Source organism: Streptopelia decaocto, assembly GCF_964273445.1.
Source record: "Streptopelia decaocto genome assembly, chromosome: 5".
Lineage (NCBI taxonomy): Eukaryota > Metazoa > Chordata > Aves > Columbiformes > Columbidae > Streptopelia > Streptopelia decaocto.
This window is the reverse complement of record NC_138659.1, coordinates 66,726,289-66,753,546: the sequence shown is the minus strand read 5'-3', so window position 1 is coordinate 66,753,546 and position 27,258 is coordinate 66,726,289. Positions and strand designations below refer to the sequence as shown.

Sequence of the window (27,258 nt, the reverse complement as noted above, 5' to 3'; positions counted from 1 at the left end):
CTTAGAGGTGGTTTTTTTTTTTTTTGAACACTAAAATGAATATTCATTGTTGCATCTGCTTTGTGCAACATTAATAGGAAGATAATGGTCTTCATTTTCTTCCTGTATCTGCTTATCAAAAGGCAGCCTTCTGGTGCTGCTTAGAGGATGGTTTTATGCATATTGCCACAGCTTGAGACAAATATTTCCCCAAGTATTGGGCAATTTGCCATGATACTTGTGGATCACCAAGCAGTGACCCAATACAGCAGATCAGGGGTTAGTTTACAGGAATATATCCCCTAGACTGCTGACTAGGCCACATTTTTTAAAATACAGGAGTGACTTTATAGCTGTTGGTACCCTTGCCCTACTGGACTGTTCTGGACTGCAGATTGTACAGATCCATTTCTCCTCTGATCAAAATAACAGCAAAATATTTGGAATTTTGTCTCCCTCCTCCAGGAGCTGTACAAGTACCAAGGAGCGTCCTTGGAAATGTGTCTATGACTTTATTTCTGTTTTCCCCTCCCCTGAGACCCATAGCAGTGCAGCGCTAGAAGGATAAAGGGCTCAAGTCACCTCTGTGACCCCTGACAGGGGACAGTGTTAATGTCTGTCACTGCCTGAGGACAGAGCCAGGAACTCCCAGTGCTGTGACAAGCGGCCATGGGCACAAACTGGAACACGGGAGGTTCCCTCTGAACATCAGGAAACATTTTTTTGTCATAGAAATGACTGAGCAGGGGCAGAGATTGCCCAGAGGGGTGGTAGATTCTCCATCCGCAGAGACATTCAGAAAGCCCCAGGGCAGGGGCTTTGGCAACCATCTCCAGGTGGCCCTGCCTGAGCAGGGGAGTTGGACACTGGGACCTCCACCCTTCTATGACTCTCAAACCACAGAAAGTCCAGACAACCCACCCATCTTCAGAACTTAAAAGCCCAGACCCTGTCCTACCCCAGCCCTTGACATCACATGCCAAAAACATCTTCCAATTCCACTTTTTTTTATTAAAATACCTCATGTATATTGCTCACATTAAAATACAGCAGTCATTTAATTTTAAATATAGCCACAAGTATAGACACTCAAAAAACCCAAACCCACATCACTTTAATAAAACAAATAAATAAATCTGATTTGTTTATCAAAGTTCCAGACCACCGGGGTTCGATGATCACATCAGACACACGAAGTCCCATGACACAGTACTACCCCCCCATGACACTATTTTCTCAGAACACCACGTGCAGCCTATCTACAGTACATGGACTAGAACACAGAGGCACCAGGTCTATAAGGGTGGTTATATAGTTATAAACCACAGCATAGGAAGGTCCAGCTTTACAGTAGCTTTAGGATCATGTCCTACACTAGGATGGCATGGCAAGGCATTGCTGGGAAAAAGTGATTTAGAGAGATTCAGTCTTTTGACACACATAGATAAGGGTGGTTTGGGGGTTTTTTAATCCAGTTCCCAGCATGAGTGGATGCTTCGCTTTATCCTGCAAGTCTGCAAAGCTTGAGCTGGTCATGAGTTTGGTTTTGATGAGGTGCTGACAGCTATGCTCTAATGCAACGCTGATTTTATGAACCAGTACACTTGTAAAAGTCCTCATAACTCCTAAATCAGAAGGCATCTGAACAGATAAAATATAGTTTAAAAAAATATATAGCACAGAAGGACACAATGCCTGAAGGTCAGGTACCTGGCTTGTCTTGCTTTACACAAAGATATTAGAGCCAATTGCCAGGAATTTGGAAAAAAGGAAATAGGAATAGTTTTTCCATGGGCAAGACAATCAGAGGACATTCACTCCATTCCCCATCACCGCAAAACAAGTGAGAAAAACAAACTCCATTTGCACTACAGGATCATGGATATTTCAGATTGGATCCATGTGCTTTATCTTTACTGAAAGTGTCTAAAGATGTGTGGAAAGAAAAGGAAAGCAAGGAGAAAGTGTAGTTTCTGGTGAACATAATTAAATCCAAGAAAAAAAAAAAAGCATCAATTCCCATTGTAGAGGCACAATTCATAGAAAGCTGCATCTAAAAACTTCAGTGGAAACAAGTAAAAATACTACTCCAAAAATAAATAACATGTAATTTACCGGTAAGTTATTTTGCTGGTGCAGTGCAAGGTAAATAAGGTCACAGAAGTGCAGGTATCACCTTTTGAGTATAAATACTTTCTACATAAGTCAAAAGAGCTACAAAAATTAGTCTCCAAAAATAACTGTGCAACACATTGAAGACAGACAGCATGCTTATTAAATGCCAGTGTCTAAGCTACCTGTTTAACTATGGGTCACCGTTCTGTCATCTCAGCTGCCTGAGGGAATTCTGAAGCTTGGTCAGAACCAAATTCATTTGCATCTCTCACTCCTGTAAACAAATCACCTCTGCTATTGATCCCAGTATTCAGTAGCAGTTCATGCCACAAGGAAACCTGATGTGTTTTAGTATTGTATTAAAAGCCACGACTAGAAGAACACTTCCCACGTCGGCAACTAGATCTGAATTATCCGCGTCTGGCATTGCGTAAACATTTCTTTCAGTTCTTTCTGTTTGAGTTCATTTAGAGCTTCTGGTTCCGCGGGGCTCTTCTGGACCTTTGCCACAGCAAAATTAATCCCTTGAGTCAATCCTGCTTGTGTGATGTTTGCAACCTGGACCATGGAACTGCGAATTTTAGCAAAAGGAGATACAGCTCTGCTGCTGCTGTCAGCTGGGGAAGGAGTCGTGTGCAGTCCCGGCTCAAGGCTGCCAGATACACACCCTGGGCTTCTATGAGATTTGTTGAAGTCAGTCCCACCGACAGCTAAGAGCTGAGGATTGGGCTCAGAAGACTGTACATCCAGCTTGGATGGCCTGGAAGGAATATGTCCCATCGCGTCAGCCTTGGTTTCTGCCACCCTCACTGTATTATTGCTGGTTTGATTTACTAAGTGATGGGGCTCTTGAGAACCAGCCTCAGCCTCCAAAACATCCGACACCTTATTTTGAGCATCGTGCACAAACCTCTGGCAGTACGCATCAACAGGTTTAGCGAATTCCACCTCCGCGCTGTCAGCGGAAGGCGTGGGCACATCCTCACCGTCAGAGCGGGTGGCCGGAGGGACGGGGACGTGAATGCTGATGTTCATGTCGGTGCTGCTGACGGACTGGGAGCGGCTGCCCAGGCGCGGGGCCGAGGCGATGATCCCGCAGCTGGGCAGCACATAGTCCGTCTGCCCCATGTTCTCCAGAGAGTCCGTCAGCTGGTTGTCCTCATCCGATTTGGAATTAGTCAGGAAGTCATCGGAGTGGAATGAATCATTATCCGATCCTTCTGTATCAGATTCAGCGTGGACTTTAGTATCTACCGCTGGATTCTCTAAAGTTTCAAGGCTACTATCTGATTTCCAAAGGTTCACTTTCAAATTGGGTTTTAAAAAATTGACCTTCACTTCAGGTTTGGTAAAGCTGCCTAACTTGCGAAGGTTGCTGATGTTGACGTTGGATTTGGTTTGCTTCACTTTTTGATTGAGAGACGAGAACTTGCTCAGTAAATAATTCTTGCCTTGGGCCAAGGACCCTCTGTTCTGAGACCGAATGCCAATGATGTCCTCATGAGGTTTACTGCTCTTCCTGGAAGAAAAAAAAACACCTCTGATGTCCAATCAAGGCAATCCTACTTATAAACACCAAGTATTTACCAGCTTCCAGTCTATTCCCATGAAACAGATGGACATTTTTAGCAACTACATTAGCCTTTTTTTACATAATTGTACCTTATTGTAGCTTACATGCTAATCCAACTCAAAAACAAAGGAGCATTGTTATAGAATGGTAGCCAAACAAGTGGAAAAGGTATCTTTGGTTTTAGATAAAACTGGATTTGAATTCTCTACATTTGTAATTCTTTGTGTATGTTCTACTCCGCAACCAGATCTAGCAAATATCCAATCTTCAGTGCCTGTAAAAAAGATTTTCTTGCTCTACTTTCTACTCATCTGGGAAAAGATGCTGCAATAGTAGCCCAATAATCAAATGCAGAAGAAAGTTGTTGAAATATTTGCCCTAATAGTTTTCACTTGACAATTTACAGTTGTGCTACACAACACATCTTCTAGTAGTTCATAGAGTCTGGATCTGAAGGGTTCAAAGTAACGCAACAGATGGCACTTGAACTGGTGAAACATGCTCAGCTTCAGCCAGCCATCCTCTTATTTCTACTCCATTGTCCTTCATCAATTTCCTCAGTTAACACTTCCCCAGTATCTGTAGATAAAGGTTATAGACAATTGACTTAGAGAAAACTATCTAGAAAACTCTGGTAAGTACTTTGAATTATCAACTGTGCTTTCATGTGCCATTCTGACTGACACTTCAGGCTTCAGAAGTTTAACTCTGGTCACTTCTTCACATAAGACCTGTAATGTTATCTGGATTTGTTAAATCCAAGCCAGATTTACACTTCACAGGTTGTCTTCTTACTGCAGGAGCAGACATTAAAATTCAGATAGGAAAAATTAAATTCGACAAACTAACCGAGAACCATCTGATTTGCAGTATGTTATTTACATTAGGCAGTGTATTTTGTCTGTTAGCACACAGATAAAATAGTATTCTTGCTTATACTTTTAGATAAGCACCTGCAGGCTTATTACTGAACTCCTAACACAGTAGCCAGATACAGACATTTGTTTTGGGTGTCGCAGTAGATGTGGCTGTTACCGTGTGCTGGCAGCCACTGAGGACAGAGCAGAAATGGGACACGAAAGGTTCACATTTAAGGACTCACCTCTCCAGCTTTTTCTCAATAATGGGCACATCTAACCCCATTGCTTGCTTCGTGATTCTCAGCATTTCTGCAATGCACTGAAGAGTGTCTGAAATGCAATCGGCAGCCCATCAGAACCTTAAAATACACCTTAAAATCCCATATTCCAAAAATCTGAAATTAATCACATCTAAAATTATTTTTGAAACACAATTAAGTTACTTCAGTTCTTTTTCTTTGTTCCACCCTACAAACCGCAATTCTGATCTAAAGTTTACAAAATAAGCTTAAAGAATAGACTGTCCTTAAACCCTAAATACTGGGTGTAACTGAACCACTGCCATGATGCATCATTTGTGGAATGAAGAGAAGCAATTAGATTCATTCTAATCCTTCTTAACAAAACTCAGTGCTCCATGTAAGCAGCAATCGTTTTCCCTTATTATTGTTTGTTTAATTTAGTTAAACAACAAGCAAGAACATTTCTAGACAGTGATTTCACTAAATCCATTTCTTCCACTCTTTAGGAGCTAATTTAAAGTTCATTTTATCAGTTTTGGAGTAGTGAAGATCTGGACATGGAAATGTCTCAATTCTAGAGAGATGTTGCTTTAAAGCCATATCTGAAACTTATTTTTCTTTGTATTAAATCAGTAACATTCTAGTGTTTACACAGCATTTTTTGTTGGTTCCCCGCACAACTAAATTATATTAGAATAACTTCTGAAGAAGGATGAATTTTAAGAGCAATGGACAAAGTGCTTCCTAGAGAAATGCTGCTACACTGAATGTGCTTATGTATACAATTTTTACATAGGAAACAAACCTTTTCCATCTTCATCTGGGTTGCGTACCACAGCTCTGAGAGTGTGAAAATACCCACTCGTGTCTTTGTGTTTGTAATGCAGCCTCATGCAGGAGAACTTGGGTTTGCCAAAGAGAGTGGGCTCAGGCCCTGGGAAAGAAACCAGATGAGAACTCATCTTTACCCAAAAACACTGCAAGAGATATTGCAAGGGCTGTACCTAAACATATGTAAGAGTGGACAGTCGTCTTCAGCATAAAAAGCTTCATGTTTTCTTTAGAGTAGCACACTTTAAATTGAAGATTTTCACTTACAAAAAGCAATCTGACTCTCTGTGTATGTCTATTATAATCAAGCCTGATTGTTTATTACATATCACCCTTTCAAACAGAAAAATAAATGCTACACTGACGACATCCTGTAGTTCCTGCAAGGATTAAAGGGAAAGCTGATGTATTTTTACCAAGTAGAAGTAATATAAGTTTCAATACTTAGACCACGTGCTTCAACTCTTTAATGTGCTGCATCATATCTACCTCATTAAACAGGGGTGTTTTTTTGGTTTTATAAGGTATTTGGGCCAGATGTTTCAACTCAGTTCTGTACACCAGGGTGTATTACAGATCTCCACAACACAGAATTGAGGGACCCCTTTCCACTGACCGCTCACAGAAACTGCACGTTGACAGTGAAAGTTACACCGAGGAGATGATGAAATCACCATGTGTTGTGTAATGGAAGATTAAACAAAGATGTCACATCTTTATACTTTCAGCTGAAAGTGCTGGATTTAGCCTGCAGATGATACATTCTTTGGTCAAAAATAAGTTAATCAACAGAACAGGATTTCATGACAGCACATTGCTTATCAAACCTTAAGAGTTTTTAAAATAAGCTATAAAACACATCCACAGTATAATCCAGAACCAGCTGTTGTATTTGAATCAGAGTGCACTGAATGCACAAACCTGTGATCCATTACGGAAGTTGATCAAATTGTCACAGCCAATTGATTAAAAAATTGTTTCAATGAATCCCTGTGTTAAGGAGTTCGAAAGAGGGAAAATTTTAGACCCTACCAGTGATCAAAGTTTCCATTTCAAGCAGTAGCAAAAGACAGGACTGAGAGTGAATACAGACTCAACTCTGGCATCCGTTACCAGCAAGACAGCACATTTTGAACTATGGTAGATTTCACATAATATACACAGTGTGTTGAGGCTTGCTGTTCCAATGTATTTGCAAGATGCTTTGAGAAGTGCTCAAGTTATTGCTAAGAGCATTCAAGAAAGATATGATGACTACATTCTTACCTATTTCTATTTTTTCCAGAGCTTCAAGACTTAACCTTTGGTATTGATTCACCTTGTCAATCTCATCATCGTAACTACAAAAAACAAAATGAATCAGAACTTAATGCTTCCTACTAAAGCAAAGCTACTAGAAATAAACTACACATAGTAAGAGAAAGTGGTAACTTACTAGGCCATGTAGTAGGCAGAATTAGAAAGTAACAGCAGAACATCCACATCCTTATGAGTGGCATCAATGAGACTAAGGAATGGGAAGAAAAATGAATACAGAGAGAAGGGTTTATTGGTACAGCTGTAACCCATCCCCAGGGTATTTTAGGGACACTTTTACAACTGCAGGAAGATTACAAGGCATTTCAGTTATGGTACGTTATCTCATGTGATGCTGCTACCTCTTCTCAGCCTCAAAAAACAAGTTAGGTCAGACATTTCACAAGCTAAAACATTATGTGCCATTAGAGTTACTATAACATAAGCAGATCCACACACCACTTTTAAACCTGGAGTTACCTAATAGCTCAAGTAGGTCAGCAGCAGATCAAAAAATAAATAGAAAACCTACAAGCTATTAAAAATGCAAACAGAGAAAGGGAAAATACCTCAGACTTTGTTTAGGTGATGAATCTTGTACTTTGAAGAGTTATTATAACATCCTGCTTTGTTATTTTTACATGCTGAAGTTTAACCTGCAGAATATCAAGCCACTATTTTTCTTTTACAAGTTAGTGAACTCTGAACTTGATAAGGAGACTTATCAGTTAGAGTCGATTCTCACTACTTTTCATGAACAGAGATCTAGGCTTTCCTACTATTGACTCACTAGACAGGAATTTAATCTGATCAGATGTGGCTTGGAAGTCAAGTTACACTTTCTCCATAAAGCAATGAGGAAAACCAGCTCCTCAGACAGTCCCTTCTAGAGCTAACAGGGGTTAGAAGTTTTCTCCACAGCACCTACCACATTTTGGCAATATTAACTGAATGTGTGCATTTCCAGGTGGTGTCTCAGAGGTAACTCCAGCATGCACCACTTTAATGGCACCTTGGGAAAAGCACATGTTTAGAGGACCTTTCGTTTCGCAATGGCATGTATTGATCTCTTTAAAGACTTTAGTCACTCTACAAAACTATCTACTTGCATTCTGTTAACACATCTGCTATCAAAATCATTTAACGTCAGTACTAACAGGGGCAGTAGTAATTATTCAAGGTATTGTAGTAGCAGCTGATCAGTTATGACTTGATTCAACAAACCTTGGATCACAGTCAATAAGGGCCCAACCTCCATGGAATTTTTCATCATCTGGTAAAAGCAGCTTCATGTAGCTCTGCAAGAGCTGGCTGATCAGTTCCTGGTGGCTTCTCAGGCTCTCCTTGTGCAGGGCTTCATGCTCTTTCTCTTTCGTAAATATGGAGTAAAGATCCTCTGTTACAGGGATACCCTGCATCAAATCTAAGCAACACAAAAATATCAAACAAGAAGCCAACAGTTATAAGTGATATACAGCAATAGTCTGTTGATTCCTTTGTAAATTCCTTCCAAATGTTCCCTATTTGAAGATGCTCAGGAAAAATGGTTAATTATTCTTTGTGAATAGAATGTTGCCTGAAACTGAAAAGTCAGTAGGTATAGCACTATTTTCTCCCAGTGAGAAACAGGAGTTAACTCAGCATTTTAAGAAACACTTGCTACAAAAATTTAACTGTCTAAAAGAGATGTTACAACACAGTTAACGCTAAAATGGAGTTAAGAGCAAATTATACAGTGAGTTACACTGCATGTAATCCCTCTGAACTGAATGTTGTTTAATCTCCAAATAGAGCATGACAGTTCCATATGGTATCCACTACATAGACATTAACATTATGTACACTCAAGGTGCTTTTAAGCTTCAGGAAAAAAGTCAATGAGATAAAGCCAAGATGACTTCAATAAACTCTTCTAAATACCATAGTTCAGCTTATAGATGAAATAGTTTTCTTACCTATGACTGCTTGCCTATAAGCATCCCTGAAACGATTCAAGTAGTATCTGTTTGCAGAATTAACTCCGTCCTTCATCACACCTGCCAGCTTTCTTTCACCAGTCCTCGTGAAGTCACCCTGTCACACAGAACACACAGATCATGCACATACACAACCTGCAAGCAGCAGTCTCAGCTCAGAAGCTTTGGCGTTCTGAAACTCAGAACTGCATGGATGAGAACTCAGAAATGATGTTGAATCAACTATTCCATATAGAAGTTGAAGATACTGATTTTCAAAGAGCATTTGTTTCTCATGGCATTGTCTGACTCTGCAGAGAATATTATGCTTTGATAGACCTATTATTCTATATAAAGTCTTACTGGAAAAGAGTAAATCTGGATATATAAGCCAGCTAACATTAAAGCAGAACTCTCAAGACAGTCACTGGGATGCTTTAATACCTCAAAAAAATAAAAACCACAACACTTATGCTTTGGCTTTTAATGTAAAAGGAGCACTACTGGAGCAATAGAGAAGACTGAAGCTTACTGAAGAGTGGTTTTCATCATCTCCGCTTCTGCTACCAAAACAAGCATAACACACTGAAGGGAAATAGTACATATTCTCACAAGCTCAGAAATAAAAGAAAGTTTCTAGGCCACAGAAGGCTTAGAATTTGAACAACAAGCAGTTTTGGTAGTTACACTTCATTAGAGGGTTCTATTTGCAGACACTCTGCACACTGGCATGGAACAGTTCTAAAAGCCACGCCAGCTACTGCTAGGGACACTTCAAGTGGGATTCACTTCCAAATTAAAAGACGCATTATAATTAAACTGCAAATAAATTTAATCCATTAATCTAATCAGTGAGTAATATTTAAGCAGAATGGATGAAAATGTAGCTCTATAAATCTAGTTCTGTCTTCAGATCTGAAGTTTAAAATATTTACAATCAAGACAAGTGAGTCAGGCCTTTTTTTTTTTAAAGGATTAATGTAATAGACTCTAAGTTCAGTAGAGACTTAAATATCTTTAAGTGTTAAGCATTTCTGCTATAAAGGGTTTTTCAATGCCAAATACCAGGAATACTAAAAATTGTTCCAGCACTGACTAGACACAAAGTAGCTCAAATTCTGACTTTTCAAAGCAGAAGTGAACAGTAAGAAGTTTCACACATGATTTCTGGTCTCAGTAGACAAAATGCATTACAACTAATTAAGTCTTTAAAAAATAACTAATTAAAATCATCCTACTACCTACATCTCCTGATTTTCAGTCCTTCAGAGTATTTAAGTACTGTGCTTAAAAGTACTATAATGGTGCTTTTATTTAAATAGAAGTAAAGCTTAATATAGATCTTAAACTCTTAGGTCAGCTTTGCTTTGTATCTAGATATGAAAGCAACAGAACGAAGTTAAAATACAGCCAGCGCTGCCACAGACACCCAGACACTCAAGTCTCTTCCAAATTGAACCAAGTGTGATACAAAACATTCCTCTCTTGAAAGGCCTCAAGACAAAAAACCATGTAGAATGTTTGGTTAACTTTGTGACACATGCAAGAGTTCTCCACTGGACATAAAACCTGTGCCACGACATCAGAACAGGTAAAATTCCTCACCCTTTACCTTCAAGGCCGCTGTGCCCGCGTACTGCCGGCTTATGGCATCGCCGTTGTTGGCCCATATTATCTGGTAGATTCTATTGCATTTCACCGGCAAAGGCTGTTCTGGTGGCATCACTCCCAGTTTTTTGAGCTAGAATTTGACATATGCATTAATACAAGGCTCGAGGATAAAAATAATTCTCAATATCGGAGCTTGATCAAGAAAATGGGAACACTTGCCAAGCATTTAATGGTGAAGTTTTATGCAATCTGAAAAAGGAAGCCATTCTGCTAATTTGTCAGGTTAAACTGGTTGTTAGCAATGAATTACTAATCCATTGATAAACATATCACTGGATACAGAAGGATTATATTAATTATGGATGTAGGAGTCAATCTTCAAAAAAATTAGCTGAAGAAAAAGTAGTTACTCTGATTACTCAAGATACAGGCAGTGTTTCTGTGTTCTGTAGGGAGCTATCAAAACAGACAACACAAACCTGACATGAGTAAAGTTAATTTCACCTATCGCAAAGGCATTCATGACCTCAAAGGTTTCAAAATAAAGAAATGGAATCACTTTCCAATTACAAGAAGCAGCGTAACAGATTCTTAATCATTTGTACTAAAGCAAATGTAGTGGCACGACCTTCAAACTTACTCTTCTCCCAAAATAAAACCTTAAAGCGGCTTCACATGCTGTGATTATTATTAATGCTTGCACATTTTGGACAATTGCTGTTTAACACTGATACTGAAAGTAAAACATCTTACTCTTCAGAACCACTTAATACTTAAGTTTTTCCAATGTAAGTCTCAGATAGAAACTTGAGTGATTTTACACATACTAAACTGGTAAAGCTGCACTTATGTAACTGCAATGTAGTTACTAAATGCCAGACCAACTGCAGAGGTTTTCAACTTTGTTTTACTGCACAACGTACGTTAAAATGACTAAATTGAAACAGGAGAACTGTCTCTGAGATGTGGACAGTCATTTCTGCTCCGAAGGAGGGGATCAGGCATCACAGTTTTAGAATAATTTCAAGTTATTTTAACTGTACATATAACCTGCAGCTTCATGGCTCTCCAAATATGGATAGTTTGCAAAGATCCTTTTCAGTACAGGTTAGTTTAGCATTTTTCAAACACACAGATGACCCTGTGAATAACAGGTAAGTTCCGAGGTACCTCGGTACTTGAAAAAGCACATGAATCATACGTGCCTGCTGTTCCATGACCACTCTCGCAATAGCAGCCTGCACGACGTTGGTACGATCCAGACAGTCCATGCAGTTAACACGAAAAATTCCTTCCTGTTTACAAATCACACCAGCTTGATCAACCCTTTCAAGAGAAAAACAGAGCAGAAGCATAAAGAGACTTAAAATCCAGAGTAACTTACCAGCTTCTACAAACACTAGGAAACTTTACACATGAAATACTATTTATAGTTGAACTCATCACCCCAGAATTAATTACTCTTTCATCTAGGCTAAATATCCAACACACCCTATTGAGGCCATAAATTTGTATGTAATCAGATGTTGAATTCACTTCCTACAGATAAAATACAAGCTTCCAAGAGCAGGCACTTCATCTCAAATTTAGAAACCAACAGTAACAGCAACACTTCACACAACATGTACTAAGCACTATGTAATAACTGATCAAGACTGCAGCAATGCTTATTCCCAAAACACATGAACTTTAATCAGTACAAACTAAAGGTCAAACATATCTACTCTTTCCAATAGTGAAGTTGGCATTGCAGGGTTTGTGGGTCAAATGCAAAGTGTTTTACATTAAATCCAAGAAACCCTAGAAGTGTAAAAAGCCTCAGGCAAACCGCAGAGAATTTTTGCAGTTACATATGTAGACACTAATACTTTGGAACACCAACTCTGACATGCAAGCTGGGCACCAAGAGAAGAATATAAAACATACCAGTTACGACAAAAATCAAGGCCTCTGAATATGTACTTTTCCCCCCCACAAATATTTCATACTAGTTTAAAAAAAACAGTTAAGTACCTACCAGCACCACTTCATGTCAAGAATAATATCATGAATGGCATCGGTCAGTGTTTGAACATTTTCAAACTTCATTCCTCGGCTAAAACACAGAAATTCACACAAGTTAGTTTGAACTAGACTAGTGATTTCTTTACTTATTTTACATTATTTGTAATGTTAACAAAGATGGTGTTTTGACTAAGTGGGAGAGACAGACATTCTCTCCTGCAATAAACCTTAAATAGCAGCCAACATTCAGAACTATTTTAATGTACAGTTCAATATCCAAATTCAAGACAAGAGATTCAGATCTTTAAATTCGAGAATTTGCAGTCTTGAATGCTGCTTCCCTAAGAAAGAAGAATTGTACAGCTATTCAGGTACATGCAACATTCTGTTTTCATTTTAGGCACAGTCTCAACAAAAGCAAGTACTATAGATTTGATATTGGGATGCTCTACCCTGCTTTACCAGTTATTCTACAGAAAAAACACCTATAGACACACCATCCCCTCCTCCCCCCACCCCACCAGGTGGTTCTCAGTGTTGTTCTCTGTTCACTAATGCTCACAGTGCAAAAACAAACAGTCCCACTTACCACAGCAGTTCTTTGGTAAAATGCAGGTAAACAAAAGTTCATTTAAACAAAAGAGTAAGTATCAAGTCAATTTGGGATGTCAATAGTGCTACCAAAAAGTCTCTTAAGGTCAGTACTATTTTGAGGGGGGTTTTTTCCACCACCTCAGACAGTATCTACTAATGACACACTTATTCAGTCAGTAATGCTTTTCCAGGCCAGATGCAATCCCTAGATTAAGTTGGGAAATGAAGATTAAAACAGAGTTTTTAGGCTCCATAGAAATATAGTGTGACAGATCACATTCTTGGGCATGTGAACACTGTACTAGGCCATGTCAGAGTGAAGTCATGAAAACAGCAATTATTTATACCAGATTAAAATAAAATCCAGTGTATTTTATAATGGAACAGCAGCAGCGAGATTCTGAAAGAACCCGTCATATGTATATAGACACAAGCATGAAAAGCAGAAGAACGGCTTGTAGAAAAGAATTAATGCTACACAGTTTGAAAAGCAGGTCAGCCACAGCTTTACATTCACAGCATGTCTAAGGAAACTTGCCTAAAATGCATAACAAAAAAGCTTTGTCCAATAACTGCATATTAAACAGGTCAGGGACACAAGATCAACAAACAGTGCTTGGTTATCCAAACATGAACTTCTATAGCGCTTTAGTTTACAAAGCGCATTCTTCCTATTTAAAAGGAGTGTGTTTCATGCAGAAGTAGAATAATAGCTTTTCTCCTCCCTTTGACTCACCTTTCAAGTTAATAAAAAAAGATGCCAAGTGACATTTTTGAAAGGTTTCTTACCAGTGCTCATGGAAGTCAAATGAAACATAAGTCAGACTTGCATTGTTGTACAGAAGAACTTGTTTAAGGTAAGCATCTCCAATAATCTTCTCTCTGCCTGTCTGATCCACCAAATTAATAATAACCTGTTCAAAAGTTTAAATTAAACACTTGTCATCTGCTATGCAACTTGCTTTGACATATATCATAGGATAACAAATAGCTCAAGAGTTAAAAGCGATTTGCAGGTAATCTTGAAGTTAGAGTCTCTGCTAGATTGATCAAATAAGCTCCAACAGTTACCTGCTTACCCAAATTTTGATACAGAGAAACTATGAATTCACAAGACAGATATACAAAAGTGGGGCTTACATATTGCTGTAAGTTACTGTTGGTTTTTAGAATTTTACTAAGTTTTTCAAGTATCCTCTATTTATGTACCACACTTGCAATTGTCAATGAGCGTCTAAAAAACCCCAACAAGAAAAACAAACTGGAAACATTAACTTTCCTGTCCTACGTTTTCATAAGATGGCTTACGTAACGCTCACCTGCTTTTTGTAATGTTTCAGCTGTTCTTCAAAGTGTGCACGAAAACAGGACACTGTTTCATTTTCACCTACAAGGCAGAAACAGCCTGTTCAGCAACAGTTCCTGGTTGAAATATTAAATGATGCCCAAATCTATAATACACTCTAAAAAAACAAAGATAGCTTTGCATAAAAGTACCTGGACACACAACATAACACATTGTACGGAATTCCTTTTGAAGGTCTTTCATCAATTTGCTCAACTTCAATATTCTTATTCTACTACTATATTATACAGGAAACATCATTCTTAAATTTTGCTTTGTGCAGAGCAGATTGGACAAAAAATTAACTTTTAATAAGCCTGTTTAATCCTTCCACATATGCACCACACACCCAAATAAACATCTTTTCCAAAAGGGGAGAGCTTATATTTGTTTTGCATCTTTGATAACAAACTGGAGTACAAGAGAGGTTTGCAATTTGCAAAGGGGGGCATGCAGAACAGGGACAATCCCAAAATTGTTATCCAGTTCTGCCAGAGGACAAAACTGCTCCTAACTAAAAACCACAAATGCCATCCAGTTGATTCAAGGCACCAGTGGTTCCTCAAAGTCTCAATTCCTGATTGTAAAGCTATCAAATTAAATGCAATTTCTAAATATTTTTTTAAAATAATCCTATTAAAAAAGGGGGGAAAAAAAATCACTTAGCTCTATAAACACACGTCACAGCACAAGCTTTCAGTTAGAACTAATCAAGTTTTGCTTCCAAATATCTAGAGGGGGATAAAGAGGTGTTTTATTTTCATTTTCCTCACTTTATCTACTTAAGTTTCCATTTCCGCGATGTGGCAACAAGTCATCCCTCTCCAGTAATCTCCAGGTTATTTGGTATCAAAATCACAAGAAATCCAAATCTGTTGATGCACCTTAAGTCTGCAATGATGGTAACCGTTTGTCAATATAAGATTATGTGCTTTGCCCAATTTCCTACGCAAGCTTGAAGGCCCATTTTACCAGATTTTACTCAAGACCCAGTGGAAAAGCAGCACTTTGACTTTCCAACTTCACAGAGCCCACTGAAAAAATAGGTATGAGGGATTTTTTGGCAATTTTTTTTCTGGTTTGTTTTTATTTTCAGCCCTAAAAATATTCTTCAGTGGCAGATGACCACAGCTGCTAATGCTGGAGGAGAAGGTGAATCCAAGAGATAAGATGTACTTGTAGAAGTACATACTCATGATCTAGGATGCCAGTCAGCCCAGTGCAATTGGAGTCTGATTACACAAGATCAACCACCTACAAGCTTCCCTTCAATAAAACTTTCTCCTTTAAAAAACTAAACCAAGAGAAGATTTTGTTGAGCTCTATCTTTTACAATAGTTAAGGTTATGAATACCTAGTTCATACAGGCATCCAGATTTGCCACAGTCTCAATATTATTGTTTTGCATTATCTTTGAGTTGAAAACGAAGCAATTCAGATCTGACAAAGCCCACTAGATAGTAATTAATTTCAGAGAAGACAAAAGCACACTACAAAACTGGTGCTATATGAAATGTCTGTGTTTTATCACATTGAAACAGCAGTTAACTTCATGGACAAAGATATTTCTACAACATCAACACCTAAACAGGTTCTCAAAAGAGAACCAAATTGTCTCCCTTCTCAAGCCAGAACAAACTGCAACAAATAAGAGTGGACATAATACACATACTTCATTAAATACTAAAATTCAAGACCTGTTAGAATTTACAACATACAAGTAGTCAAAGATCTGCATAAGTGCAATTAGAGTAAGAGTTAACTGGAGTCAAGTCATTACTTTCACTCTTGGCTTTTAAAAAGTGACACAGAAACAGTAGTGGTGAGGCAACACCCCAAAGAACCTGCTTTTAAGGGAACTCTGCTCTTCAGGTGTTCTACTCAAATACTCACTCCTGTCCAGCCGGGGCCGTGGGTTGTATCTATATCCAACTTGGCTCCAGAAAACTGGCACGGAGCCTCTTGTTTGTATAAATGACAGAGTATGGTTATGAACGTGAATCAGTTGTTCCGTCTCAACATAATTTGCCACATTTCCATTTTTATCAACACCTCTTCGCTTATACCGCATTCCTAGGAGGAATGAGAATCATCAATTAATGTTTAAGACCAACACTTGGATATTAATAATTTTTGTTACCATTTTGACAACAGTAAGACAAGGAAAGTTCTAGACAAAAGCCATGATCACTCCTACCCTAATCTATCCATATAGTCAACATAACTTGGGGATTAAAGTTTATTTACTGATATACTACAGGCAGCAGAAAGTAAGCTGACAGGGCAACGCAATTTATTTGCACTATGAAGTTACAGATACATCTAGTCAACCCTAAAGGATACGTTACCTCCTCTTCTGTCAAGTTTAGGAGAAAGTTTTACTTCAGTGCTCAATATTTTGCACGAACCTAAAAGCCACTTTTACTGACAGATGCTTCACTTTTCACAATAAGAGATTCCACAAGCAGCCCAAGATGATTTTCACAGAATAGAAGACTTTGACTTCCACCCCCTTGTTTTAACCTGTAACTAATTCTGCACATTAAGAACAGATACTGCTCTTCCAACTACATGGGGTTTTTTTGCCTAGCCATCTCTATCTGATCATGAAACAGAATAGATAAGTGTTTGCACATCCTTTACTCAAAGGACAGTACATCACTGTTTCAGAATAGATGCAGGTGGTGGCAAGGGATGGGGAAGGAATAAGTAAACAGGGTTGGAGAAGTATTCAAGGCCATGGTTTATAGCACGGAAATTCAGTTCTACAGAATTGGAACAACTCTGTTCCAAGCCCTGAAGGAGCACTGGACCAAACTTTCAAATTGAACCTCAACAGCACTAGCTGAGGACTGTGGGCAAGAAGGGAAAAGGTTAGAAACAAGGAAGTGAAAGAAATGTAAAATACCTATCACAGGGATTTATGTCAAAACAAAATACCTATTGCAGGGATCTATGCCATAGGGACAAAGTGTTAAAGCAATTTCACAGACTTTCATCAGAGAGGGGCTTGTAGTCTAAAGTATCAGACACCATTTACTTACATCCTGGCACCAATAGTGGCTCTTACATCAAAACCCAAGCTCAATCATTGCACAGGAAATTTCAGCTCCCTTGCTTTTGATATCTCTGTTTTTGTAGACACTGGGCTCTTACTCTCAAGAACAGCTGTTTTCCTTTATCTCATGATACCTCTCCTTAAGGTCCTGGGCAGGTTTATAATTTAGTGCAGTGGTTATTTAACTTTTTGTAAATCACAAACAAGCTGCCTCACCAATAAAGAATCCACATATTTAACACTGAAGTGTCTTGGGCTTTCATATCAGTGTTTTTCAAGGGGTTGGATTTTTTTTTTTTTAAACTAACAGTTCAGAAATCAGCTAAAATTACATATTACAGAATGAAATAAACACAATTCCACACTTATTCTTCAAAATATTGCATCAATTTACTGAAATAATCTTATTGTGTCTAGAGAGAAAGTTCAACACAGTCCATGCTCTGCACCAGCAATCAGATGAGCATAATGTCACTAATAGTGTGAGGGAACTCAGTTTCTGTATTTGTCAAACAATTCAGTACAAGTAAGGCATACTACAAACTAAATACCACCCTGAAACCCTCACCTATTTACTCTGAGTTGTTCTGACACACAGTTTTCCTGGGAACTGAACTGAATGCATTGAGGTGAGCTGCAGTACAAAGGCCAGTCCCGTATCAGGGTAAGCTAAGCAGGATTTTTCTTGTTTTGTGATGTTAAAAACCTGACTCTGTAGGAAAGGAGTTGAACGCAGTGAAGAATATCTTAAAAAGATATGATAGATTTAAAAGGCTTAGAGTTGTACAGGACCTACTAAAGTAAAGTGATTCAATCTTTCTGTCCTCCTAAGGACAGGGAATAATAGTTTGCTTTGCTATTATTAGAATAAGTCAAACAAGGGGCAAGACCAAAGCACAGTTCTTATTTCACACCCTGGCCCTACACAAACGTCTCTCAGGACACAGGCACAAATGCACCTTTTCCAGTCTCTACTCAGCTGCTGCCAAGCCCTCAAAGACCTTTGAAAATTCAACTCCCACCCAGGCTTACTGAAATACACCAGGGCAGAGCTGTACGCAAGGTTCTAATCAAGGTGTTCTTTGCAAAGACAGAACTTTTATCTCAGAACCGTGACCTCCAAAAATACATTCAGTGCCCAAGAGGAGACTAGGGAAGCTCACTTAGTAACTGCTCCAAGTAACAGCTGTATGCACTACAGCCTTTTATTTCTTCCTATGAGCAGCAAAGGCTGTAGTACATACTTGGACAAGAGCTGACCATCTGTTGAACAACATCACACCCGAGTTTTATCTTCCACCCCTCTCCAGTGCTCAGGAACAATCCCAACACCTTGAACTTTGTTCGCCTACCAGCTCTGTGCCGACTCCGGCGTGAAATAAGCGCCACCAGAAAGGCTGGATGAACGTCATCTACACAAGTTGATTCCTGAGGAGGAGTTTCAGGACTGCTCTTATCATCATCAGAAGATTCACTATAGTTTACTACAAGCTCTTCAATTTGCACGAATCCTTGTATGATGGGTATAATCCAGAAGTCCACTTCAGCATTCTGAAGGTTACAAAAAACATTTACATTCTTGTTGGTTCTACATTACCTACAGTTATTTCTGCCATTTCTCATGTTTATAAACTGTTGGTTTGCATGCTTGTCAGGTTTTAAGAAATTTTTACTATATCCTTGTCTTATTTCTGTAAGGGGTACCAGTTGTGGGGCTTTTACATCAGGAAAACAGAAAGCAACTTAAGATTTTTCCTGTGAAGTTGAAGCAAACTGACGCAAGGCAAGGCAAAGCGCCTTCCTTGACTCCCAGCTATGGAAGGAAAAGAACCCTGCAATAGTCAAAAGCTTCTTTTCCCCCTTCCCCAAAGGGAGTTTTCATAGGATGTTACATCTCATGTTTAAACACATTAGTAGTAACTCATCCTGTCAAAGTCAGTTCAGATAGAGCATCAAGTATTGATAATTTTAGTTTCTGCTTTAAGGCAATTTTACAACCCCTATGTGGACATACAGCATATTACATTGTATAGACAGACAGATAAAAATTTCAAAGCATAAAGTTGTTAGCCTGTTTTCAGCAAAACATATTGGCACAAGCTTTATATGGGCTGACTTAGTACACAAGTGACCTGGTTCAGGGCTCTGCACATTAGTGCTTTGTCACCCTAAAACCCCAATTTCTTAAACAGAATTTGGATTTCAGTTGCATACTAATTCAAAGTTATCCACTTATAAAATGAAAAAATAAAACTAGTTAAACACGCACATCATATACAATCTTTCACAGAGCATCTAGGTTTACCCTACTCTGACTCTATCAGCATTAGAGTATGTAAAATAACCAATGAGAGATGCAGGGCAACAGCAAAATGTCCACTGTGACCTTAAAAAGAATCTCAAATTTGACCTAAACTGGCATACAGTAGTTAGTAACTCAGTGCTTTATTTAGGAGGTTACACATTGAAGAAGAGAGTAGTTGTTCTACATTGTGCCCAATAGCTAGGAAAATGCTTTCTCGGCTACTCTGAACAGCTATTCAGAATAACTTGTTCTACACTATTGTTAAATTGATCAGTGACTCTGTTAAAGGAGAAAAACAGTATTCTCTACCCAGGAAGACAAAAATCTTGTCTCATGAAAATTCTGGAAATCAAAGTTTCTTTTCTGGCTCTTCCTCCTTACCAAATACTCAGCTCTGTCCAGGGATAGTCTGTTTCACAGATAAATACATTAAGTTTACAGTCACAAATCAGCATAAATGCATCCTACATCAAGTCATTCTGCATTGCTTTATTGTAAGAAAATTTTAAGTTAGCATTAGCAATGACCACAAGTGAACTAGGAGGCTGCTGGAAGGGTGGCTGTGGGAAGAGGGTAATACCAGCTGCTCAGCTGCCAAGGGCACAGCCCTGATCCTCACCTGTCTGCCAAACAGGTTCTTAACAAAACTTCGATGAGTCCTTAAGTAAACATTTCAACCAAAAGTAAAGAACGGTTCTCATAATACACATGCTATTGCAAGAAATAAGACTCACATCAATGCTGATGAGATCTTCAATCATGTGCTTGTTCCAAAAGAATCTGTCATCAACCTGTTTAAAACAAAATGGGCAGGTTTTGCAATATCTCGGGTCAATACATCAGTGTTATTCACTACACCTGTACAGAGAAATCTAGCATTCCCTGGTTTTGAATAGAACAGCTCAAGACATGCTGCCACAGACTCTTGATTCATTTCCTTGCTCTGAAGCTGGTTACAGGGCAAGATCTACAGTTGCTGTACTTTATCCCAGCAAATAATGTACGTGGTCCAAACTTGACTGGTGACATTATTGAAAGGCAATCTCCAAAAAGGGAAGAAAAATACACAAAACCACACCCCACTTACTTTTCGCCACAGTGGTAAGTTAGTTTTCTCACACGCACTCTGCCTCTGCACAGAATTTGTTAGGTCATAGGTCAGGCTGTAGTAAAAGGAGTCTGAATCCATGAACATTTTGAACAACTCCTCCAATAGTCTCTTCTCCAGTTTCTCTTTTTCTTTGCTTTCTTTAATCTGAAAGAAAAGGAATGGCTTTATTGCATCTTATTCTTTGATTGAAGACTCCAACCTTATTTCCTAAATGCCATTTCTAACCTTGTAGGACAAACATTTTCTCATTGAAGAGCATGATCTTAAAACACCTGGCAGAGATGAACACAAGGGCCAGCATCTTCAGAAATACCTTCAGAGCAGCCAGACCCCGAAACACTCTGCTTGAACGTGAGATCCAGAAGTTCCAGTCTCAAGAGTTTCTGTGAAACATTGCATCTACTTGTTCTAATTGTAATATTGTTTGGACTCTCAAACCCAAGCCATTACCATGTAATAAGTGTTTGGATAAGATTGTATGGTGTCCTCTGAGGAACTGTGCACCAAGTTTTGTCTCCAATTCTATATGGTACAAGCAATTTGTAGAAGTATAGAATCCCACTACAAGCGAATCCTGGTAAGAAGGTGCTCTAAGTAATTCTGACTAAATTATATAGTTACAAAATGAAAGTCATAAAAGAGCAACAGGTAAATAATCAAGAATTAAATTGAACTTCAAGACAATAGTTGCACATTCTGCAGTTTTCCCCTAGTTCTCTTTTCAGGTCTCAGTTCTCTATTTGATCATCCACAACCTTTGAAGCATCAGCTAAACAATTTGGGGAAAAAAAAGAAACAGTAGAAAGATTTACCTTCTTTTTATTTGGAGCAGATACATTTGATTTAATTTGGGTAAGAGTCTTCAGCAGAAATTTGGTGTCATCTGGGGACTGTGTAATCTTCTCTGGCTTGTTTATCCCAAAATGGTGCTTTTTACAAAGCTAAATAATGATATTGAATTAAAGCAAATACTTAAATACTCTTAAACAAGTTCAAGGAAATTTTAATTAATATCTACAAAAGCAAGACTACAATGTCCACAAACCTAGGGGAGACACACTGAAGAATTAGGGCAAACATGCGGGTATATTTCTCTCTCTTTTTTTATAGAAAGCATTTTCTCCTGTGGTTGTGCGAATGTCACCCTCAATTTGATGTGACCTGAGCAACCAGACCCACCAAGTTCCCACCCAAATTTCACATTTAAGTTTTAATGAAGCAGAAGGGGGAAAGCTGGAATTCACTGAAGACAGTCATACCTCCAACTCCAGATCCTGAGGTTCTGTTTCAGAAAGCGGAATCACTGCAATCTTTGTTATTTTGCAAACCTCATGGTCTCCTGGAAGTTTGCCAATCAATGCTTTCTGACGAATTAAAAGCAGCCACCACGGTAAATCTGGAAAAAGATTAGATGCTTTGATTTATTTGTCAGGCATTTACTTTGATTAGTCTGCCAGAAGCTTCTCCCCAGTGTAAAACCCCTGCCAGGAACCATTTGACTAGAAAACTCCAGTGAACAATGATTCACTATTGCTATAGTTTGTTATTATTCATTGCCATCATAAAATTTTAAAAAAACAAAAAACAACACTTATTCAGTCTCTAATATAATACAGTTAACTATTTCATAGGCTTATCCATTAGAGGTAAAGTTAGCACTGCTTCATCTATAGCAATTAGGCAATCTCTAGGATGATGCACATTCCCACCAATGTCACTAACGGCAGCACCATGTGAAAAAAATACCTAGAGCCCATGACACAGCAAGCTAAGATTTTCCCTTTGTACCTTACGTTGTGTACAAAACAGCAAACAAGACAGACATGGGATGCCAAAATCCAGGAGTAAGAAATCTGTTGAGCAAACATGGACTGCACTGTAGAGCATCTTATGTGTAAAGCTTCACAATGTCGTCCCTGAAGCATATGCTAAGTGCTAGAGAAATTAATAAGCCAAAGAACTAATGAAGACATTGGTAACATGTGCATGCCATACACACATTCAATCTACAATATTTGCAATTAGAGCTTCCGCACTCTAAAGAGAAAGGGAACTAAAATTAACATTCCCACTGACTGCTCAACAGTGCCTGGGTATGAGTGTCCTGGTTTTTGATCCCTTGGTTAGATCGATACCAAGCTATAGTATGCTGGGCTTTCACAAGTCAAAAGTCAATGTTCTGCTAAGAGAGATGGAAAAGGCACAGAAAGCCTTGGAAACACATGTACACTATTTCTCCCAGCTGAGAAGCAACCGAGTTTAACTGAAGAGGTCATACACAAGCATTAAAAGCCTACTATGGTAGACTTAAATATGCTTCCACACTTGTGACAGTAAATGGGTCATGTATTATGCCTTTGAATACAATATACAGCCTCTGAATAAAAATCTATGTAGAGGTTTTACGGCAAATACAAGGTCTTTTCCTTGCTCAGTAAATTCTAAACAGTATTTTATCCCCCAAGTGCTTAAGAATTCACAGAGATTAAGAAATCACAATGTATGTCACCAAACAGATCCTCTTTTAAGAAAGGATACCATTGAGAGCTCTGGTGAAATAATCAATACGACTCCACCTTAAAAGTATAATGTAAATGCATTTCTAAGCAGATACACCTTAGTGAAAACTGGAAAAGAAAAAAAGTCTCTGGCTGCTCTTCAGTTTACTTCATGTTAACTAACCCCAGTAGCAGTAAATAAGAACTTAAGAGCTTAACAGAGCCAAGTGAGTTCTGTATCATTTTGGCATTTTTAAAAATGCAAAGGTCTCTTAGCGTGCACTTCAAAACTTTATTTGTACTACAGCCAGATCCACAAAACACTGAAAGGAAACAGGGATTCCCCAGCAGATCAAAAGAAGAGAGTCAGGAAGTAATTAGGCAGATAAAGAATGCCCTAAAGTAAAACCTTCAACAATAGCCACAGATGAAGCATATTATAATTGCCAGCAAAATCTAAATAACTGAATCCCCAAACAAAGCAATTGTCTACTCGGTGTGGGAGTTATGGTGTGCACAGAAAACCACTACAGCTACCTGCCATTCCAGAAAAGCGCATGTTTTAAATCACCCCTCTCATCAGAACTAACATTCATTTTAAGTGTCTCACAAACTATGGCAGAGTTGATGGCAACAGCCAATTTAAAGCACTATATCTGAAGTAAACCTCCTCACTAAAACAGGAATTTAGCTGCTCTTCTGCATCAACACCATCAGCACACTGTTGCTGTTTATTTTCCCTTAACACTTCCCAAACCATCTAGCATTTTGTTTCCCCAAATGCTTTTGAAGTAACTTTTCCTTAAACTCTGTATAAGTTTACCAGGATTTTTGCAAGTATTTTTATTTTAGCCAAGAAATACCTTTTATTTTTCTTGCTTGAATAACTTAAAATAAATTGCATGCAAAAAGAACGTTTTAAGTTGTTGACTGGATGAAGCCAGAGATGGCAGCAGTTACATCTCATTGAAGATATTTCAGATACTGAACCAACCGCTCATTGTTTCTCTCAACATTCAGAAACATGCCAACAAAGAAGCTTTCCTTTCCTGAGGACAGGGAAGGAAGAACTCCTCCTGTTTAGCGAGTCTGTGAAACCTTGCCAGCAGCATTTAATTTGGGTCTTAATTAACCAGCAATGGGAGAGCACATCAAACTGATGGAAGTACAGACATTGAACTGCATAAGAGTGTCCTTTGACCAAGAAACAGAAAAACATGGTGGCAATGAAGGACTTACGTGAAAGCTGCTGGAACTAGTTAAGGAATCCAGCTTTGGTTATAGTTAGATACATGAATATGCTCAGGGTTAATACTGTGTTCGATCAACTTGCTAAATAGACTGATCAAAAGGGATTTGAAAGCTAAATGGGAACTTGCACTATTAAAAAATATGCATCAACTAGCAAACTGTACTGCTAGCAACAACTTCAATACATCAGTCTGCCCGAAGGAGGACAACTTCTACAAAGTAAAGTAAAATTAAAGTTGTTAAAGCAGATCAGTAAACCTCAGCTCAGAACTCACTTTCAGGTTACCATCACCATTAAGTATCTACTTTCTACAACCCCCTACTTCTGTATTGGGATTTTGGCAAAAGAAAATGGAGTGGCAATGTTTATATTTTGTATGTATGCACACTAACTGGACCATACAAAACTAATATTCTATAAGAAGACACTTGACGCATGATGTGTCCTTGCCTCTGTATTGGAAGACCATGCAGAGACAATTTTAATCATGCATCTGTAACAAGAAAGCATGCAATGTTTTTCAGTAATTCATCTCTACAACACATCCTAAAATCCTTTTCCTTCTATTCCTACTTGTACTCTGCATTTTCTTACAAGTTATCTTGAAATTGGCCAAAAAAAGAGACCATATCTTTACATTCTGATACTCAATTAAGGTTTTGTTTTTTCTTTATTCGGTTGGGCTTTTTCCACCCCTCCCAAATAAAGCATCTTTAAGAAAATTCAGTTTTGGGGACAAACCAAATGATACTTTAAGCAGACTTTCATCTCCAATATCAGCGTACAGTTATGTCTAGATGTACGACTGACCCTCTCACAGCAAAAATTCTTTAAAGAATTAGGAAATAAGCCATGTAGTATTGGCTAGCTGGTTTCTATGAGACTGCTTCCCTTCCACAAAAGCTTTCCTACGCACTCCCCTGTACGTGGCCAGCAATAAAACCAGAAAGATTAATTAAATCCCATCCTTAGTCACAGCAATTTGGCAAGGGTATTTCAATCCTAAATTAAAGACAGCCCAAGACTGACTACAGGGACGTTTCAAGGTCATCTTGGACAGATCCAGCATTCTTGCATTAAGCAAATCTTTCAAGAACACATAAGGATCTATGCCCAAGACATTAAAGTGTGTATAGGCTTAGTGACAGCACTAGTAAGAACTTCAATACATAAAAAGATAGTTTCCAGTATTAATATGCGCTAAGCATTTTCAAAACACACCAGTACTTCTTTCCAACGAGAGCTAATTACAAGGTTCTGAGCAGGAAAAGCCCATTTAGGACTAGCTGGCCAAAAGATCTTCAGATTAATTTTTCTGATCTTTATAGTCTGTGGGCAGGGGAGAAGAAATCAGAGCAACAAGTCGTCCTGTTCCAGATCAGCTCGGATAGAAAAACATTTCACCCAGCAGGGGCTGCACAGGCCTCTTACCAAGCCTGGAGATCATGGTCCAGCAATGTTAAATATTTATATGACTTCTGCTGATAAAGTTTCCAGGTGACAAAGATTGATAGAAGAATAAGTAATGAAGACAGGTTACTGTTACAGAGCACTAGATGATTACACAAAACCACACTTGAATATGATCAAGTGTGAGTCCATTGACAATAACAGGTTCCAAGAGACCTATGTAAGACATCTCAGTCTGCCCGATGGAGGACACTCAACAGCTGTCGGCAAATTCAATTCCTCAGCAGAAAACAAATAGCTGGAGGTTGTATCTTTCTTCAGCCATTTAATGATAGAAAAACATCTTTTTATGGGACAGTTGCATGACTAAATACCTGACTATCCACACCAAGGATAGTCTATGGACAGTTTGTGGTGATGTCATCTGAACAAGGCAGAGAAGAAACAAAACTCTTCCACTGACCTAAGCTGCAACTGAACCGAGTGCCTGGATCAGCACCATTGATTCAGGAGCTCTACAGGACACATAGAAAGATGACCAGATATCAGGCTTATTACCCAACCATCCTGATGTACTTAATAGCAAGCTGGCACCTGTTGAAGTGTCACACGCTGGGGAGTTTTAACTCAGCTTTCACCAGCAGAGGAAACGCCTCACAATGAGCACACACAAGGATATTCGGTTGCCATAACATATTAGACTTTCCAGAAAGCACCTGACAAGGTCTCCCACTTCAAAGCCTGTTATACTCCCTAGAGAGAGGGGAAAGGCCTTTGTCTACCTAAGCGCTTGGTTTAAAAAAACAAAACATTAAAAAAATAACATGCTATAAACAATAACTGAGTATTGTCCCCATAGCAGAAAGAGGCCATTACTGGAATTCAGCCATCATTCATCATGAACAGCACGTGCTGAACAGCACAGAGAGCCTGGAGGAGGAGAAGACAAAGTGAGATGGCAGAGTCTGAGCCACTTCATATCATCAGCTCTGAAAAACAATGGCTGAATAGATCTGCAGAATGAGCAGAAAAAAGCATCGGGTAAAATACAAAATGAAGTGATGCAGTTGGAAGGACATGATAGGAAGTTCATGGAGAGATGGTCTCTGAACAAGACCTTGGGGTTACAGTAACTACAGAGCCAAGTATTTCCTAGAACTAGACCCGTCACACACTGGTCCACCAGCTCCCATTTTCATTCCTCCCCTATTGCACGTAT

The 27,258-nt window shown here is 38.7% G+C and overlaps 1 protein-coding gene across 1 annotated transcript in view; it reads right to left on the bottom strand.

Annotated features, from left to right (window-relative positions):
* Positions 1–969: 969 nt before the first annotated feature.
* INPP5F (inositol polyphosphate-5-phosphatase F) overlaps positions 970–27,258 on the bottom strand; it is a 42,188-nt gene continuing 15,899 nt past the window's right edge. Inside the window, exons 3-20 of the mRNA XM_082052865.1 lie at positions 22,139–22,275; positions 21,692–21,820; positions 20,856–21,023; positions 20,503–20,559; positions 18,816–19,014; positions 16,299–16,478; positions 14,380–14,447; positions 13,850–13,974; positions 12,480–12,557; positions 11,668–11,788; positions 10,464–10,592; positions 8,852–8,969; positions 8,121–8,319; positions 7,036–7,107; positions 6,867–6,940; positions 5,575–5,703; positions 4,770–4,857; positions 970–3,613 (exon numbers count right to left, since the gene is read on the bottom strand). Coding sequence (XP_081908991.1) covers positions 2,494–3,613; positions 4,770–4,857; positions 5,575–5,703; positions 6,867–6,940; positions 7,036–7,107; positions 8,121–8,319; positions 8,852–8,969; positions 10,464–10,592; positions 11,668–11,788; positions 12,480–12,557; positions 13,850–13,974; positions 14,380–14,447; positions 16,299–16,478; positions 18,816–19,014; positions 20,503–20,559; positions 20,856–21,023; positions 21,692–21,820; positions 22,139–22,275 — 3,191 coding nt within the window. The 3' untranslated portion in view covers positions 970–2,493. The remainder of the gene's footprint in view (positions 3,614–4,769; positions 4,858–5,574; positions 5,704–6,866; positions 6,941–7,035; positions 7,108–8,120; positions 8,320–8,851; positions 8,970–10,463; positions 10,593–11,667; positions 11,789–12,479; positions 12,558–13,849; positions 13,975–14,379; positions 14,448–16,298; positions 16,479–18,815; positions 19,015–20,502; positions 20,560–20,855; positions 21,024–21,691; positions 21,821–22,138; positions 22,276–27,258) is intronic.